General features: G+C 40.3%; 2 protein-coding genes across 2 annotated transcripts; one reads left to right on the forward strand and one right to left on the reverse strand.

The window, feature by feature from the left end:
* Positions 1-4,024: 4,024 nt before the first annotated feature.
* Positions 4,025-4,969, forward strand: LOC121017057 (olfactory receptor-like protein DTMT). Its single transcript, XM_040455098.1, is given in 3 exon segments — positions 4,025-4,328; positions 4,331-4,460; positions 4,462-4,969. Coding segments are annotated over 3 exon segments (942 nt in total).
* Positions 4,970-9,071: 4,102 nt separating this feature from the next.
* LOC121017380 (olfactory receptor 1D5) lies at positions 9,072-10,052 on the reverse strand. Its single transcript, XM_040455614.1, has one exon. It carries the CDS (start codon positions 10,011-10,013, stop codon positions 9,072-9,074), a length of 942 nt encoding a protein of 313 aa, XP_040311548.1. The 5' UTR covers positions 10,014-10,052.
* Positions 10,053-18,194: the final 8,142 nt, after the last annotated feature.

Genomic DNA, 18,194 nt, shown 5'->3' on the forward strand with positions numbered 1-18,194 from the left:
AAAATAAAATAAAATAAAATAAAATAAAATAAAATAAAATAAAATAAAATAAAACTATTAAAAAATTTACTTGTTTTTGAAGTTTATTTATTTATTTTTGAAAGAGAGAAAGAGCGCCCATGCATGCACATGGGGAGGGGCAGAGAGAGAATCCCAAGCAGGCTCCACGCTGTCAGTGTGGATCCTGAACCAGGGCTCAAACTCACAAACCCATGAGATCATGATCTGAGCTGAAACCAAGAGTCAGATGCTTGAGCGACTGAGCCACACATGCCCCATATGTGTGTGTGTGTGTGTGTGTGTGTTTTTAAATGACTGTGCACCAGGAACATTGCTTGCTGCAACCCATTACATGGACGGTAGTGGGTTGCAACCCACTACATGGGACAGGTTTGTTTATTTTATTTCCAAAGACACTGGTGTCAAGAAATGTTGGTTTGGTTGAAACATTTAGTTGATATTTATAGGTGACACATTTCTCTAATATATCCACTTTGAAACCATTTATAACCATTATCTCTCACCTTGGGATATGGAAATAGCCTTCTAATGATTTCCATGCCTTCCTTATTTTTAATGCTAATGTGCTCTCCTTCAATCCGAGTTACTGTCCTAAAAATGAAATTTGAACCTCTCATTTTAAAGCCATTTAGAGATGTTTTGCTGAGGATGAAGGTGGCCTTGCTTGCCACATTCTATAAGATTTGCCTGACCAGGACTCTGCCTGACTCTCACCCCAGCCCTTGCATTCTCTCCCCCAATAATATGTGACAGTCACACTGAACTTCCTTGAGTTTCCTGGGTATGCCATGTTTTCTTTAACTCTTCAATCTTAAATAACACATGTTATTTAGTTTGCCGACAGCACCATTTTCTTTCCATCTATCCTTGTCATCCAGTTGCCTCACAGAGATCCAAGATCCAAGACAGTTGTCAAATGTGGCTAGGTATGGCTGGGAAACTAAGGAGAGAGTGACTGTCTGTGTTTACAGATGATGGTTAGATTTCATCCTTAAGTGACAAGTGACGTGTGAAAATAGCTCACGGTCACTTTTCCTAAATGTAGCAGGCAGAAATTATGGGACTCAATTATTGAATAAGTTGATCAATAAAGAACATTTCTTTTCCTGTTTTAAAGATAATATTTCTGAAGCAATAATCCAAAACAAACAAAAAAAAAGGTTATCACTCTTAAGCACTTCTGGAGACAAATACTTCAAGAGTGAAAATAATGAGATCAAAGAAGGAAGAGGTCTTCTGGGCTCTGGTAGCTAAGGCAGAGGTCCTGGTGGGACCAGGGCATGAACTGTTTTCTTTGTTGCCTGTTCCCCTACCCAAAGATGGCTAGTAATTAAGAAGTCCCTGCTTCATACTTCCTAGGGGATTTGTCCCAGGGAGGTTTGAAATTTACTTTGTTTGTTATTACTGTCTTCCCCCACCATGTAGTTTCCACTGGGACCCACTGTCCCGCAGGCCCAGGAAGTCAGAATGAGAGAAGTGAGAAAGGACAGCGTAGACTCAGGCGATGACTACAATCTGAATCTCTATGAATTTATAATGAATAAAAGAGCGAGGGGTCTTGGGCCAAAGCCCTGAAGTCTCCTTGAGACATACGTGATAAGTTAGGCTGGAGGGTATATGTCTTAGGCTTCTTCCAACCTTAGCTTTCATATTACTGAGGTTTTATGATGTGACTCCATGGGATTGTTCTTCAGGAAGTCTAAAAATTAAGAAAACCTGCTCAACATTCTAGAAATAGCTTGATTAGTATCACCAGATTCCATCTCTTTATTTAAAATAGTATCCATAAGTATTTCACACCAGAGTCCTCTATGTTTCACAAAGAGTTTCCTCAAAAGAGATTTCATTTTATAGTAGCTTTGTGAGGTAGTCACGGAGAAGGCGGTATTGGCATTTTAAAGGTGAAGTAAGTAGAATGTGAGGGGTAGGTAAAGTTCATATGGCTCTTCAATGGCAGCATTTGTAAGTAATATCTGACTGAGTTGGACTCCTAATCAGGTATTTTATACAATAGATGGACCCTACTTGTTTCTCAGAGAAAGGAATTCCTGAAGAGTCAGAGATGGATCCTCCCCCCACTAATATGTAGTAACAGATCTTTCCTGTGTCCAAGTGTGAAAACACATGCATATGCCTGTTTTAGCCCCATGACCTTGGTGAACAGCCTGCAGTGAGTGCACTCTTCTCTCTCTTCAGGGTTAGGAGATGTTTTTCTCATCCTGAAATGCTCTTGGTTTTTCTTGTCAATCCTGACTCACACTGTGAGAAGGGTGTCTGGAGGAGACCAGAAACTAGAGCCAAGAGATTGGAAATTATCCTCATTCTTTTTGCTTTTCCATGATCTCTCAACTTCCACTTCCATCTCCTTTCTTCCTGCATCAATACTGATATTTTGTGGGGCAAATATCTGATTTTTCTGTGTGGGGTAAATCTTAAGGAAAAAAATGATAGCACTGTTGTTTGGGTAGATGAGTGTAAGCCATATAGCAGGATATCTTGAGATGGGGTAATATTGTGACCCGGGGGAGGAATTCTGGACAGTCTGTAGTGCCGTATCTGAAAATCAATACGATAGATTTAGATAAGGGAGCTATGATTTGGAAGGCCTCGAGGTCAGTGAATGTTTCAACCTCCACTATTTTCGGTGAATGCTGAAACAAATAAGAAATCCCTTGGGTTGTCATAAATTTCTTTCCCTTCCTTCCTCCCTTCCTTTCGTTTCTGTCTGTCTCTGTCTCTGTCTCTCTTTTGTCACATTGTTCTAGATGCTAGTGTTTGGCTGTGAACAAGATAGAACCTCCCCCTATCCTTAAAGTCTAGCAAAGAGAAAATAATCACTATTTAATGGTCTGGAGGGTGAATTAGTAGGTGACAGGATGGAATGAAGTGGAGACAGCATGTGTCAGGGAATGGAAAATATGATGTCATATGGTGGGTGACAGCAGGATGCCTTTGAGAAAATGAGAAATACTTGGTATAGCTGGAGTGGAGAGAGGGCTAGGCATGAGCTAATTGATCTGATGAAACAGGGTCTTGTGGGTCATGTAAACCGGTTTGGACTTTATGTTAATGGAAAGAGGAAACTCTTCAATTAGAATAGTGACACAAGCAGGTTTGACTTATAAAAAGAATGATTCTGGATAATGTCAATGGGATGGAAGGGAGTGAAGGTAAACGTGGAGAGACCAGACTTGTTGTGATGGTTCAGTTGAGGGAAATGACCTGAATGGTGGCTGTGGGATATGTAGCCCACATACGAGAAGTGTATGTACGTGGGATATGTATACGAGAAGTGAGAAGAAAGGGAGACTGGTAACATACAGTAAATGCATGAGGACGAAGAGAGGAAGGAGTCAAGGACGTCTCTCGGGTTTGACTTGAGTACCTTGTAGGCGGTACTGTCAGTCACTGAACTAGAGCTACTGGGAGTGGAGCCCCTCTGGGTCAAGGAAGACAGTAAACTAAATTTCACAAAGATTGGTTTCAGAGTAACAGTGAGCCATGCAGGAAGATGGCCATCAGAGAGCTAACCACCCAGGTCTATAGCCCAGATGAGCTATGTGGGCTGGATAAATACACTTGGGATTCACTGTCATATTTAGGGGAGGTGTAGGAGGATTCTGAGGATCACCAATATTCAAACGATGACTGAACAGGAGACGTTCTCTAAGGACTCTGTGAAGGCATTCCAAGGGAGATAGGGGAAATTTGAAACTGAGGTGTCACCACAGCCAAGAGATGGGAGAGTTTTAAGAAGGAAGAAGTGACGATTAGTTTTAAATGTGATATGTTATCCGATTTAGAGACTTGGAGGCCATTGGAGGCTTGTATTTTCAGTAGAGTCAGCTGCCACCTGTGCCTATATTCTCACTCATCCACCATTTGACAATAAGCCACTTGCAATGGAAATATATTTATTTCTTATACTTGGATAATATATATATATTATATATGGATATATATATATATATAGATATATATATGGATAATATAATATAATAGAATGACAGAGAGGAACCAAACTGTCATCTCAGAGTTCCTCCTTCTGGGCCTGCCCATCGAACCAGAGCAGTGGAATCTGTTCTGTGCTCTGTTCCTGGCTGTGTATGTTACCACCGTCCTGGGGAACCTTCTCATCGTCGTCCTCATTCGCCTGGACTCCCACCTCCACGTGCCCATGTATTTGTTTCTTAGCAATTAATCCTTCTCTGACCTCTGCTTCTCCTCTGTCACAATGCCCAAACTGCTGCAGAACATGCAGAGCCAGGTCCCGCCCCTCCCCTATGCCAGCTGCCTGGCCCAGATGTATTGTTGTTTTTTGGAGTTCTTGAGAGCTTCCTCATTGTTGTCATGGCCTATGGTCGCTATGTGGCCATCTGTTTTCCTCTGCACTACACCACCATCATGAGCCCCAAGCTCTGTCTCTCCTTGGTGGTAGTCCTGGGTGCTGACTACTGCCCATGCCATGTTGCACACCCTGCTCATGGCCAAGCTGTCCTTCTGTGCCGACAACATAATCCCCCGCTTTTTCTGTGATATGTCTGCTCTGCTGAAGCTGGCCTGCTCTGGCACTCGAATCAATGAGTTGGTGATATTTATCATGGGAGGGCTCGTTCTCATCATCCCATTCCTACTCATCATCATGTCTTATGCACGGATTGTGTCCTCCATCCTCAGGGTCCCTTCTGCCAGGGGCGTCCTCAAGGCCTTCTCCACCTGTGGCTCCCACCTCTCCGTGCTGTCTCTCTTCTATGGGACAGTTATTGGTCTCTACTTGTGTCCATCAGCTAATAATTCTGCTGTTAAGGAGACTGTCTTGGCCATGATGTACACTGTGGTCACCCCCGTGCTGAATCCCTTCATCCAAAGTCTGAGGAACAGAGACATGAAGGGAGCCCTGGGAAGAGTCTTTTGGAAAAAGAAAGTATCTTTCTCTCTAAAATGGTAACAATTTGGGTTTTTACATTATTTAATTCAGTGGGTATAGTAATGTTGATAATGGAATATGACTCTAAATCAGTGTTTTTTCTTCATTAATTTTAAAGCTATCAAATTTTCTGTTCAGATAAAAACCCTATGCTAAAGGCAAATATGAAAATGTGGTAACTACTTAGCTGCTTTCAGGTAGAGTTGGGGGCAGGAAACCAGTTTGATGTGAATCCATATTTCCCTTTTGCCAGGTGGAATTGAAGTTTGAAAATAAGACTTATATACCTTTGTGCAAAACATCTATTACTCATTTCAATTCAGAAATTGTCTTCTTCCAACATCACTGTCATCATTGCTTTTCTTCCTGCTCAAAAATCCTCAGTGATGCACTCAAGTGAAGAAAGAATAAAATCCAACCTTTCTCACAGAACACAGAGAATCCTGGAGTTCCCAACTTCTCTATACACCTCACTCTCCACTATGAATAAAAGCACTTCTTATTTCCTTCTCTCCATCCATATGCTCACCTCATTCTATCCTTTGATTTTAATTTTATTTTTTGAGCCAGATCAGAAAAATTGTTCTTTACAAAAGAGAATAAGTAGCAAATGCTTGTTGAGTGCTTTTGAATGTGTCGGGCACTTTTCCAATCTATTAGTCTACCACCTCTATGATGCTGGTCCTATGGTCATCCTCACTCTATAGGTAAAATGATAGAAAGGTTAATTTACTGCCCAACATCACATAAGAAGTTAAGATTGGAACCCAGGCAGTTTGGTGTGTAACCCAAGATCCTCATGACTACATTATACTGCATCTTGAAACTGCCAAACTGTACTCCCTCCATTGTAGTGGTGCATTCTGTCCAGTTCTAGTCATTTGTCAGTAGATCATGCTTTCACATATTTCTTTCATATCTTCATTTTTCTGATTGAATTGTGATATAATCATAAAGTATAGAACAAGAATTGTAAGCCCATATTCCAGTGGCCAAGCAGGCAATGTACATGAGTGTTAAGTAAGCCAGACGCTTACCTCAAGGATGCTTGGGTGGCTCAGTTGGTTAAGCATCCGAGTCTTGATTTTCGCTCAGGTCATGATCTCATGGTTTGTGAGTTTGGGCCCTGCCTCAGGCTCCGTGCTGACAATGGAGAGCCTGCTTGGGATTCTCTCTCTCTCCCTCTCTCTCTCTCTTACCCTCTCACATGTGCACACACACACTCTCTCTAAATAAATAAATAAATAAATAATCAACTGCAGAAATATGATCAAAGATTTTTTATTTTATTAATATATGGAATATGCCTCTATCATAGCTCAAAAATATATGCCACTGGAGATGATATTTTAACTTTGATATTGAATAGATTATAAATGAAAATAGAAATACTTAATTATTAAATACATTATTGTATTTTGTAACTCCTTTGATTTGGAAGCAAAACCTGGCATCTTTTCTTCTGACCAAGATGTCAGTGTGAAGTCCTTTGTTTTATCTTGAATTGTTTAGTAGAGAATTTAGGATTGGGTCCATTAACTGGGAGTGATATTTAGATTTTTTTTTCCTGTTTAATAATACAAGATCTGTTCACAACCACATGCACTTTGAATATGGATCAAATCTTTGCACAAACATTTATATAATTAGGATCACTTTTCTGGAGGCATAAGTAGAATTCTAATATTCCAATGTTGTCATAATATTTTTCAGTATTATATTGCACAGTGTTCCATTAACTTGAATTTTTGCTCTTCATTTAGTGTATTAATTGGGAAAGGTAAACTAATATGTTCATATAACATATAATGTTATTTTATTGTCATAAAATTGGGAATAAATGAACATTTTACAAGAACTCATCATTCAGCTCCTTAATTTTGTATATGTAGAGTGGTCATTATTTTCATTCCTGTAATGTATTTTAACTATGATGAGTAGTTTGCATTATTCTTTGCCAAATTATGTTTTCAAAGTACAGTTTTTTCAAAAGGAATCAGTCAGTTGAATAATATATTTGTGCAATTATTTGTGACTGTATTTGCAGAGAAGTATTCACAATGTATCCAGACATGATTTGCATATCAAGATAACCCCATGTATTGAATCCAATCTTCACAAGTGATAGGAGAGGTTTTTAAAAAATTGTTGTGTAACATGAGTAACTCATTTTCTTTAAACATTTCCAAAACCTTTTTTGGTCCCATGTCTGACCTCTACATAGTGCCAAAGGCTACCATATTGTTTAGTCAAAAAAAATTTTTTTTTCAACGTTTATTTATTTTTGGGACAGAGAGAGACAGAGCATGAACAGGGGAGGGGCAGAGAGAGAGAGAGGGAGACACAGAATCGGAAACAGGCTCCAGGCTCTGAGCCATCCGCCCAGAGCCCGACGCGGGGCTCGAACTCACGGACCGCTAGATCGTGACCTGGCTGAAGTCGGACGCTTAACCGACTGCGCCACCCAGGCGCCCCATTTAGTCAAATTTTAAAGTGGAGCACTGGCCAGCTGGTTCAATTCATGGGAACGTATTCAGTTTATGATATAATTACTATTCTATTAAGTCTTTTAGTTTTGAAATTTTAGCATTGAAAAATATTATAATAAATGACTCACGTTAGGTGTCATGGAAAATATTGTCACTTTGGATTTATTTTTTTTAATTTTATTTATTTATTTTAAGTAATCTCTACACCCAACGTGAGGCTCAAACTCACAACCCTGAGACCAAGAGTCACATACTCTACCAACTGAGCCAGCCAGACACCCTGGGTTTAATTTTTAAAAACAAGTTTGATATTATCACTAATACTATCAGAGTGCAGTTTGTAGTAGACTTACTAATTTTGACCAGCTAACATTAAAATTTTGAAGTTTTTTTCCCCTCTAATAAATATATAACTAATTTCTTGATATTGTGTCAAATAGGGAATCTTTTCCAAAGTTTCTTTGGAAGGATCAAACCTTTTATCAACATCACAAATAAATATAGTGAATTCAGTGGTATTATTAATGTTTATATTCTCATGTGGCAAAGCACGAATGCTGCTTTCTGTTTGAAGCACATAATTTTTGCTAAATCCCAAAGACCATCATTTACTACTCAAAATCTCTAAAAAGTGTGAAGCCCAATTATTTCATTGAATACAACAGCATTGCACAATATCATTGTTGATTTTATAATCATATTGAAAAATGAATGAAAAACTTCAGTCTTCTTTTTGCTTCTTAAACTTTTCATATCATAACTTTTTTTCTACACTGATCATTGTAAGATTCATTTAATGTAAAATAGGTTTGACACAGGTGCTCTTTGCTTGCTAATTAAACGTGTTGGGATACAGTATATTCCAGAAAGAAACACTCGTGTTTTTCCCCCCAAAATACAATTATTTTCCCATTTTTGGTATCTTCAGTGAATCCAGAAAATATTCCTTTCTTCTGAGGAAAGCAGTGCCAAGAAGGCAATGATACATGCTGACGAACTGGAGAGTTTGTGCCGTGTCTGAAAGGACAAAGTGCTACCAAGCACAGGAGGTTGCTTTTGGGTGGGAATGTAAGCCCAGGACCACAAATGCTCCCAGCTGTTCGGCCCCATGTCTGACCTCTGTTATTATAGATGCCCGACATTTTGTGTATCCAATTTATTAAGCAAAGCATTGTCCAATTCTTAGGAGCACATTCTGTTAAGCATAATTATTAAACTATTAACTATAGATGTGGATTTTTATGACAACCTTTCAACTTCTAGTGTTATGTCTTATAGGTAGCATATAGTTGGGAATTTTATTTTATCCATTCAGAACATTGTATATCTTTTAGTTGGTGAGTTTAATCCATTTACATGGATTCCACAGCATGGTGGCAATATGATACCGTGGCCACATAAGTTGAAGGTTCTTATTTGCAAAATTCTGGTATTAGTGTTAGTGTTACCTTATTTATTTTGAAGGCTTTTTTGATCAGGGGATCTTGAGTTACACATACGTGCCTTTCCTTCACCACGGATACATAAACATTCTGAGCTGGAGCTATGTCCGAATCACTCCTGGGTCTCCCATGAAACAATGCCTTGCATGTGGTAGAAAATTCCCAGTCTCCATTTCAGTCTCCAAAATTACCTCATGTCACCTTCTGTAAGGCTTTACCTAGAAGCAGTCTTCCCAGAGCCCCATGCATGTCCTTGTTCCTCAGGCTGTAGATGAAAGGGTTCATCATGGGTGTCACCACAGCATACATCACTGTGGCTACTGAATCCTTCATGGAGTAGGATTGGAGAGGCTGCAGATATACCATACAAAGTGTCCCATAGAAAAGAGAGACTACAGCCAAATGAGAGGCACAGGTGGAGAAGGCTTTGTATTTACTAGAGGCTGAAGGTATTTGGAGGATGGTTCTGACGATACGAATGTAGGATATCATCATGAACCCAAAGGGGGTGAGGAAGATAAAGATGCCTGTGGTAATCAGCACTATGTGAATGATCTGGGTGTTGGAACAGGCCAACCTCAGGAGAACATACATCTCACAGAAGATGTAGTGGATCTTCCGGGAACCACAGAATGTCACCTTGGTCATGAAGAGGGTGAGGGTGAGGCCATAGAGGAGAGAAAGTGACCAACACAAGGTGAGGAGCAAAATACAGAGTGCAGGGCTCATGGCTGTGACATAGTGGAGGGGGCGGCAGATAGCCACATAGCGGTCATAGGCCATCGTAGCCAGGATGAGATTGTCCAGTGTCACCAAGGAGACCAAGAAATAGAGCTGTGTCAGACACCCCGCATAGGAGATGGCTTTGTTCTGGGACTGAAGGTTCACCAACATCTTGGGGATTGTGTTGGTGACAAAGAAAAGGTCGGTGAAGGAGAGGTTGGCCAGGAAGAAGTACATGGGAGTGTGCAAGCGGGGGTCAAAGCTGATGGCCAGGATGATGAGTACATTTCCCACAACTGTGACCAGGTACATGGATAGGAACATCCAGAACAGGACTTGCTGCTGCTCAGGACTCTCTGAAATCCCCAGGAGTAGGAAGTCAGAGATTCTAGTCTGGTTGCCTCCATCCATTTCCCCAACTGTCTACAATATCAGTACCACCAAATGTCTGCTAAGTGTCCTCTATTGAATAAGTACATTCAGATGAGCAAAATAAATTATTTTCTTAGCATTAAAATTATCTTAATTTTATAAAAATATCATTAAAATAGACTCAATTTTATACTTTTTTTAAACAAGAAAGAAATGACAGACACAGAAACAGAACATGGAAAATGTTTGTGAACCTTAATCATTCCAGCAACTGCTAATTTGGCATACTCAATGTTCTAGGAATTATGTCTATGTCATATATGAAATCCTATTGTCTTAAATACTCTTGCAGTGCTTAAAGATGATATGTAGTACATATTGCATAGGTGTTTCAATGATATTTTATATACATTATAAAAATGGTATTACACAAGAGAACAAAAAAGAGTAAGTAAGAGTATTGGAAAATAGAAAGAAAAATAATTATTTGCTGAAATGAGAATTTATCTGGGAAATCTAAGACAATCAATGGATAGGCCATTAGGAATAAAAAGGGTTTACATTGGACTGGACAATCACACAATATGTGGACCCGAAACTAATGGCACTCATGTAGTCATATCATGTAGTTAGTAAGATTGCATTGTCAGAACACTTGAATTCCAGCCCGAGTGCTACCACCAGTCAGCTGTCTGGTAAATCATTCGTGCTCTTTAATAGCCCATTTCTTCATGTGAAAATTAAGTCACAATGTGCTTAACACAGTGCGCTTGTCTGCAGTGAGCAGTCAAGAAACATTGCCTATTGTCATTACATGTAGACAATCATCAGAAGTAGGATAGAAGCTGAGGTGAAACAATTGCATCCACACTATCACCAAACAGATCTATGCATTGAGATGTTAACAGGAATCAGACTGGACCTTCACCATCTCCAGTGAGGCATGATGTGTACATTTAAGAATAGATATACCATGGTACCAAGCAGAAAGATAAATTTGTGGCACTGGTGCATATTCCCTTGAATTAATCTAAATTTAATGTATTGAAACATAAAATTCTAACACGGTTTTTAAGAAATAAAAGATAATCTAAATGTCATCTACAAATAAGCATGAAAATAAGCTAAGAAAATGTAGAAAAAACAGAGTGAGGAGACACTTGCTCTGTGAAATATCCAGGACTCTAAAAATAAAAGAGTGTATTAAGGCTAGAATGAAAGATGAATAGTGTCATTGACTGATGAATAGTTAAAGAAGATGTGGTAGGGGCGCCTGGGTGGCGCAGTCGGTTAAGCGTCCGACTTCAGCCAGGTCACGATCTCGCGGTCCGTGAGTTCGAGCCCCGCGTCAGGCTCTGGGCTGATGGCTCGGAGCCTGGAGCCTGTTTCCGATTCTGTGTCTCCCTCTCTCTCTGCCCCTCCCCCGTTCATGCACTGTCTATCTCTCTAACAAAAAAAAATAAAAAAAAAAAAAAAAAAAAAAAAAAAAAAAAAATAGATATATATATATATATATATATATATATATATGCGCAATGGAATATTATTCCTCCATAAAAAAGAATGAAATCTTGCCATTTGCAACAACGTGGATGGAGCTAGAGAATATTATGCTAAGTGAAATAAGTCAGTCAGAGAAAGACAAATACTATACGATTTCACTCATATGTGGAAATTAAGAAACCAGACAAATGAGCAACAGGAAAAGAAGAGAGAGAGAAAGAGACAAATTAGAAGACAGACCCTTAATTATAGAGAACTGCTGATAAGCAAAGGGGAGGTAGATGGGGCGATGGTTGAAACAGGTGATGGGGATTAAGGAATGCACTTGTGGTGAGCACCAGGGGTGGTATGGAAATGTTGAATCACTATATTGTATACCTGAAACTAATAATACACTGTATGTTTACTAAATGGAATTAAAATAAAACTTAAAAAAATTAAAAGGCAACTTCAAAAAAAAAAAAAAAACATGTCCATAGAACTAAAGGAAAACATGTTTAAAGAAGTAAAAGAAGGGGCGTCTGGGTGGCTCAGTCAGTTAAGTGTCCAACTTCGTCTCAAGTCATGATCACACCGTTCCTGAGTTCCAGCCCCACGTTGGGCTCTGTGCTGACAGCTCAGACCCTGGAGCCTGCTTCGGATTCTGTGTCTCCCTCTTTCTCTGCCCCTCCCCTGCTCATGCTCTCTCTCTCTCTCTCTCTCTCTCTCTCTCTCTCTCTCAAAAATAAATACTGATTAAAAAATTAAAAACAATAAAGGAGTAAAAGAAGGTATTATGACAATGCCTATCAAATCAAGACTATCAATAGGAGGAAGGAATTTTAAAACATAATCACAGGGAAATTGTGGAGTTGAAAAGTGTCATAATTAAAACAAAAAAGTCCCTGGAGGGGCTCAACAGTGAGTTCGAATGGCAGAAGGATTACTAATCCTATAGATAGATTGATGCAAGCCGAAAAAAGAGAGAAAATGAAGAAAAATGAAGAGAGCCTCAGGGAAATGTGGAACACCATTAAGCACACCAACATATATGTGGCGGGAGTACTGGAAAGAGGAGAGAGAGCAAAAGAGAGGAGCAGAAAAATGTTTGCAGACATAATTAGTGAAAACTTCCCAAATTTATTGAAAAATACTTACACATCTAGAAGCTCAACAGATTCTGAGTAGGATAAACAGAGACCCACAAACAGACTCACCACCATAAAAAATCTGAAAGGTGAAGACAAGGAGAAATCCTGAAAGCTGAAAGAAACAAATATGTATTTATACAGAAACCCTGATGACATTAACAGTTGACCTAGCAGAAACAATGGGGGCCAGAAGGCACTGGGATAATATATTTAAAGTTAAAACAAAACAATAAAACCCCCAAATCCCATAAAACAAGAATCCCATGTCCAGTGAAGCTCCTTTTCAAAACGAAGACAGTATAAAATATTTCTCAGGTCAACAAAACTGAGAGAATTTGTTCTTACCAGTCCTGCCTTACTTACAAAAAATACTGAAGGAGGTTTTTGAACTGAAAGTAAATGACCCCAGTTGGTAATTTGCACACACACAAGAAACAAAGAATAGCGGTAAAGGCAGTTAGGTAAATATACAATACAGCTTAAGTGCTTATTTTCTCCTTTCTTGCCTTAACTGATTTATGAACCAAGTATATGAAATAATAGGTAATGGTATATTGTCAAGCTTATAGTGCATAGATATACAACATATTGTCAATAACAGGACAAGGGATGTCAGTGGGGTCAAAGCTGTGTTGACTAAGGAAACGACTATAGAAAGGTAAAGTCATAATTATGACAATATATTGTTGGGTTATATGCTTATATAAATATGTGTATATATATATGCTTATATATATACTGGGTTACATCTCTCTCTCTATATATATAGATATAGCATCTAACATTAATAGATGTTATGTCTATAATCTATATATAGATATAACACCTAACATTAATAGATGTTATATCTATAACAATAATACTACAAAAAAGAGGGGAAAGGGAATAGATCTCCACAAGAATTGTTTCTATAGGTCACTGGAATTAAGCTAGTACAGATCTGAAGCTGCTTCTCATATGTTAAGGTGTATATAGGAGACCCTAGAGCAGCCACTAAAAAAAAATCCAACTCTCAAAGAATATGGCTTCAAAATCATTACAGAAATTAAAATTCTACATTAGACACTATTCATTTAATGGAAAAGAAATCAGTTAAAGGAGGAATAGAGGCACGACAAGACATGAGACATGTAGGAAACATTATTACTTTCTGGTCTTTGTGCTTTTATAGTTGCTCTGTCCTACATTTTGCTTAAATGTCCGTTTCCCACAAGACCGTGAGTGCCTCAAGAACAGGGACATTTTCATCATTGTATCCCAGGGCCTTGCATGGCACCAGACACAGCACAGGCTCAACGTATGAAGGTGGAACTGAACTGTATGGAGTATTAGGCATGCCATGCATTTGAAATGAATTAATGAAGTACAGTGATCGGCACCAAGAGCTTTTCAGCAACACTACAGATAAAATGCAGTTGTTGGAAAAATCAACCAGCGTGCCAGGGTAAGTGGGCCTGTTCTGGAATTTCAATCTGGAATACGATGAATTCAAAGTAGCAGCTAAACAAACACATGCAGATGTGCGGACAGGGAGTAACCCAGGGGATTAAAATAGTTTGGAGCTCCAGTTGAAGGGTAAGGGAGAAGGCCCAGCATTTAGCAAATGAACAGATTTGTTATCTTCACAAAATCCGATCCCCACATATCCAGTGTGGGTGGTACAGTGGGAGGATATTTTGAGTCAGAAGTTTGGGTCCAAGGGCTAGCTTAACACGTATGAGCCAACAACTACCTCCTACTGAGCACTGGCTAGAAAACGTGTTGTAAAATTTTGTATTTAGTTCACACAAAATCACAAATTGACTCTAATATTCCAATTTCTTGATAAGGTGGCTAAGACTTAGATTAATGAGTTTACCAAGTTACAACCAGGAACTGATCAAGTGGAAATGCGAGCCCCCTTCTTCTGTCTCCAAAGCCCACGTCCCAAGCAGTTTGCCACACTTGGAAGAAGACGAATAACGCCCACCCGAATGGAGGTTTGGAGAAAGAGATGAAATGCTGTACATGGAAGCACTTCTTCAGCCTAACTGGAAGCGATTGTAAAGGGAGCTCTATTCTGAACAATTTTCTCAAACTCCTATCTCCTACCTCCTCCAGTAGGAAACCCTGCTCTCAGGACAAAGAGGCATCAGGGGCCCTAGTCTCTTCCCCATCCTGGGCCTGGCTCTCCCCCCACCTCAAACAGAGCAGTCTCAGCCCGCCTATGTCTGCAGAGAGTGACTCACAGGCAGACTTGTTAGTGGCCAGCCCCTCGGTGCTGTCTACATGGGGGAGAAACGAGTGACAGAATATATCGTCTTGGGCTTCCCATACACGGGGTGTTATTTGTCCAAGTCAGCAGCTAGGGAGTAAACCAGAGACAAAGAGAAGAGCCAGGCTATCTCCCAGAGAAGCTAGTGCTCTGCCAGTGAAGAGGGGTGGGGTGCGGGGGTTGGGGGGGGGGGAAGGGGGAGTGGATTCCCTATCACAGAAGGCATTCAGACATTATCATGCAGGCGGAGTGGTTGTTTCAGAGCTGATTCAGCTTTTGTGGAAGTAGGTGAAGGTTAAGATCTCTTTTAACTCTAAGATTCCAAACCATAGAGTAATCATATGGTGGTCCTTCGGCATTTGCGTGAAAATTTAAGTACTCTTAGCACAGGCTCTGGAGACTTTCCGTATATACAACTTCCCATATCTGTGGTTTTATTACCATATAATTCACCTATGGTTCAATACCATGAATGAGATAGTTTGTTCTCCTAGTAATTAAGGGAGAGTTTTCGCTGAAAAGATCTGCCCAAGGTCATGGAGTGATTTGGTGGCAGGGACGAGGCTTTGACCAGGAGTTCAAGTCACATGTTTGCTTTGTTAGCCTAGAAGTGGGAGAAGGTAGAAAGCCTGGAAACTTGAGGCTAGCAAAAGAAAGACTGCTTTCCTGTTAGAAAAACGGTTGACCGATAATGGGGAACTGATGGGCTCATTCCAGAGATCACTCCAAGAACCCCCAAATGGCCTAAAATGAAAAAGAGCACAGTGGTAACTCCCTGAGTGACCCCAACCCTGAGCACACCACTACCCCCTCTGTTTCTGTCATGGAGACAAAGGCCTTCCATCTCCTTAGACCTCATCAGAAACAACGTCCCTCCACAGCCTATTTGCCTGGATTCGGGGCCCTCTGGGATATCTGCCCCACAGGGGGGAAGGAAGGAAGCAGGGAGGAGCGCAGGGGAAAGGCAGAGGACACCCAGAGGGAATACTATCTTTGCTTTCTAGCGCTGAAGGAAAGTTCCCCCGGACACTTTAGTCTGCATCGGAATCTCCTGTGATACTTTAAAACAAACGGCTGCTTTTCTGGTCCCCTTCCTGGAAAGACTGGTTCTGGTTTGAGAACCAAGTCCTTTTTAGCAATCGCCTGGTGATTCTGATTGTACAGAAATGCTGTTCTGAGTCTGTGGGTTCTGAACACTTGTATGGTCAGCTGGCCTCAGAGACAGAAACCCCTTTCCAGGATAGCTCTGCAGGGAGAGGGAGGGTGTAGGGGTGGTATGGAAAAGTAGTCCCTCCTTGATGTTGGAAAACTGGCCTTTGGTACCTCTTCTGTTGCTCCCCAGCTGCAGGGCCTTGAGGAGGGCATGCAACCTCCCCGAGCCTCTCCGTCCCACCCGTGAAGCCTTCCTTGCAGGCTCGGGAATGACATGCAACAGAGCTTGTGACAGCCCTTTGAAAACTGGAGAGCACTGAAAAGATTGGAGGGGTTATTAGTTACCTTTAAACACCAAGAGGTTTGATTCTATGAAGATTCTGTCAAAGTTTGTGAGTCTGTTTGTGAGAGGAAAATAGAGAAGAGGGAAGATAAGAAAGGAGGGAAAAACAGAGAACATGAACCTGTGACATGCAGACCTTACCCACTGTCCTGTGCTGCTCTCAGAATTTTCTGGTTCTGCTGTCTCGTTTCCTCTCACATAGGATATCAATTTGATCAAGACATAAAGGACCCTAAAACATTGCTTTCTGAGTAGGACTTGGCAATTTGTCCTGTTGGCTAAAGTGGGAAGGAGGATATTGGTGCCTGGACCTTCAGTCCCTGTAAAAGAGGAGACAGCATGGAAGGCCGTGGACGCCCCGATGACGATTCGGCATCTGGGAATTGAAGCCTGTGTCCCAGGTTCATGAAGGAAGGGGGTGTACTGGGAGAGCACCAAGCCTACCTATCTGTTTTGGAGAGGCCTTGGGGAGGCGATCCCATGACGGCTTGTTGAGATGAACCTGGATAATTGCTCCAATGTTTGTATCTGTTAGGAAGGGTCTTGGGAAATGAGTCTTATTTACCAATATTTGAAAATTTCTGTAGGAACTTTGACAAACTGACAAAATATGAAAAACCAGAACTTGCATAAAAAAACACATTGTCAGCACTTCGCACGCCTCATGCTCTCTTGCAGTCACTGTTTCTGCAAAGAGTAACCACTCCTAATAGCATAATTTAGTTTTGCCCGTATTTGTACTTTATGTAAGTGAAAGCACGTAGTTGTACTCTTTTGTGTCCGTTTCTTTTACTCAGCATTGTATGTGACGTTCATCCATATTGCTGCACGTGGTTGTAGATTGCTCATTGCTGTATAATGCTCTGTTGTGTGACTATGCCACTGAAAGAAATCCATTCTACCTTGCTGAGTTCTAGTAGTCTCTATTTCTGGCTAATGTGAATAGTGCAGCTACACATACTTCCTGGGCATCTATACTTTATGCGAAGTGATTTGTTGTTTTGACTTTATCATTTAGATCTGTTAGTAATCTAGAATGGATTATAATATCTGGTGAGGTAGAAGTCAAGATATATTTTTTCCCACAAGTGTGGATATCCAACTAAATCTTTAAAAAAAAAGTTTTTTTTAAATGTTTTTATTTATTTTTGACACGGAGAGAGAGACAGAGCACGAGTGGGGGAGGGGCAGAGAGAGAGGGAGACAGAATTTGAAGCAGGCTCCAGGCTCTGAGCTCTCAGCACAGAGCCCTACACGGGACTCAAACTCGCAGACTGCGAGATCATGACCTGAGCCGAAGTCGGACGCTCAGCCGACTGAGCCACCCAGGCACCCCTCCAACTGAATCTTAAACATGCTGTGTTTCTCCTTTTTTTTTTTTTTTTTGGCTCACTTTATTTTTATTTATTATTCTTTTAACTATTATTTTTTTCTTTCTCCAAATTTTATTTAAATTCCTGTTAGTTGACATACAGTGTAATATTTGTTTCAAGTGTAGAATTTAGTGATTCATCACTTACACACAACACCCAGTGGTTATCACAAGTGCCTTCCTTAATACCCATCACCTATTTAACCCATCCCCCTGCCCACCTCCCCTCCAGCAACCATCAGTTTGTTCTCTATAGTTAAGAGTCTGTTTTTTGGTTTGCCTCTCTTTTATTTCTGCCCTATGTTCATTAGACCTAAATGGGAGACAGGAAACCATCAAATTCTAGAAGAAAATGCAGGCAGTAACCTCTTTGACATTGACCATGGTAACTTTTTTTCTAGATATGTCTCCTGACGCAAGGGAAACAAAAACAAAATAAACTATTGGGACTTCATCAAAATAAAAA

This window comes from Herpailurus yagouaroundi, unplaced genomic scaffold (assembly GCF_014898765.1).
Source record: "Herpailurus yagouaroundi ecotype Mexico unplaced genomic scaffold, PumYag 215, whole genome shotgun sequence".
NCBI classification, from domain to species: Eukaryota; Metazoa; Chordata; class Mammalia; order Carnivora; family Felidae; genus Herpailurus; species Herpailurus yagouaroundi.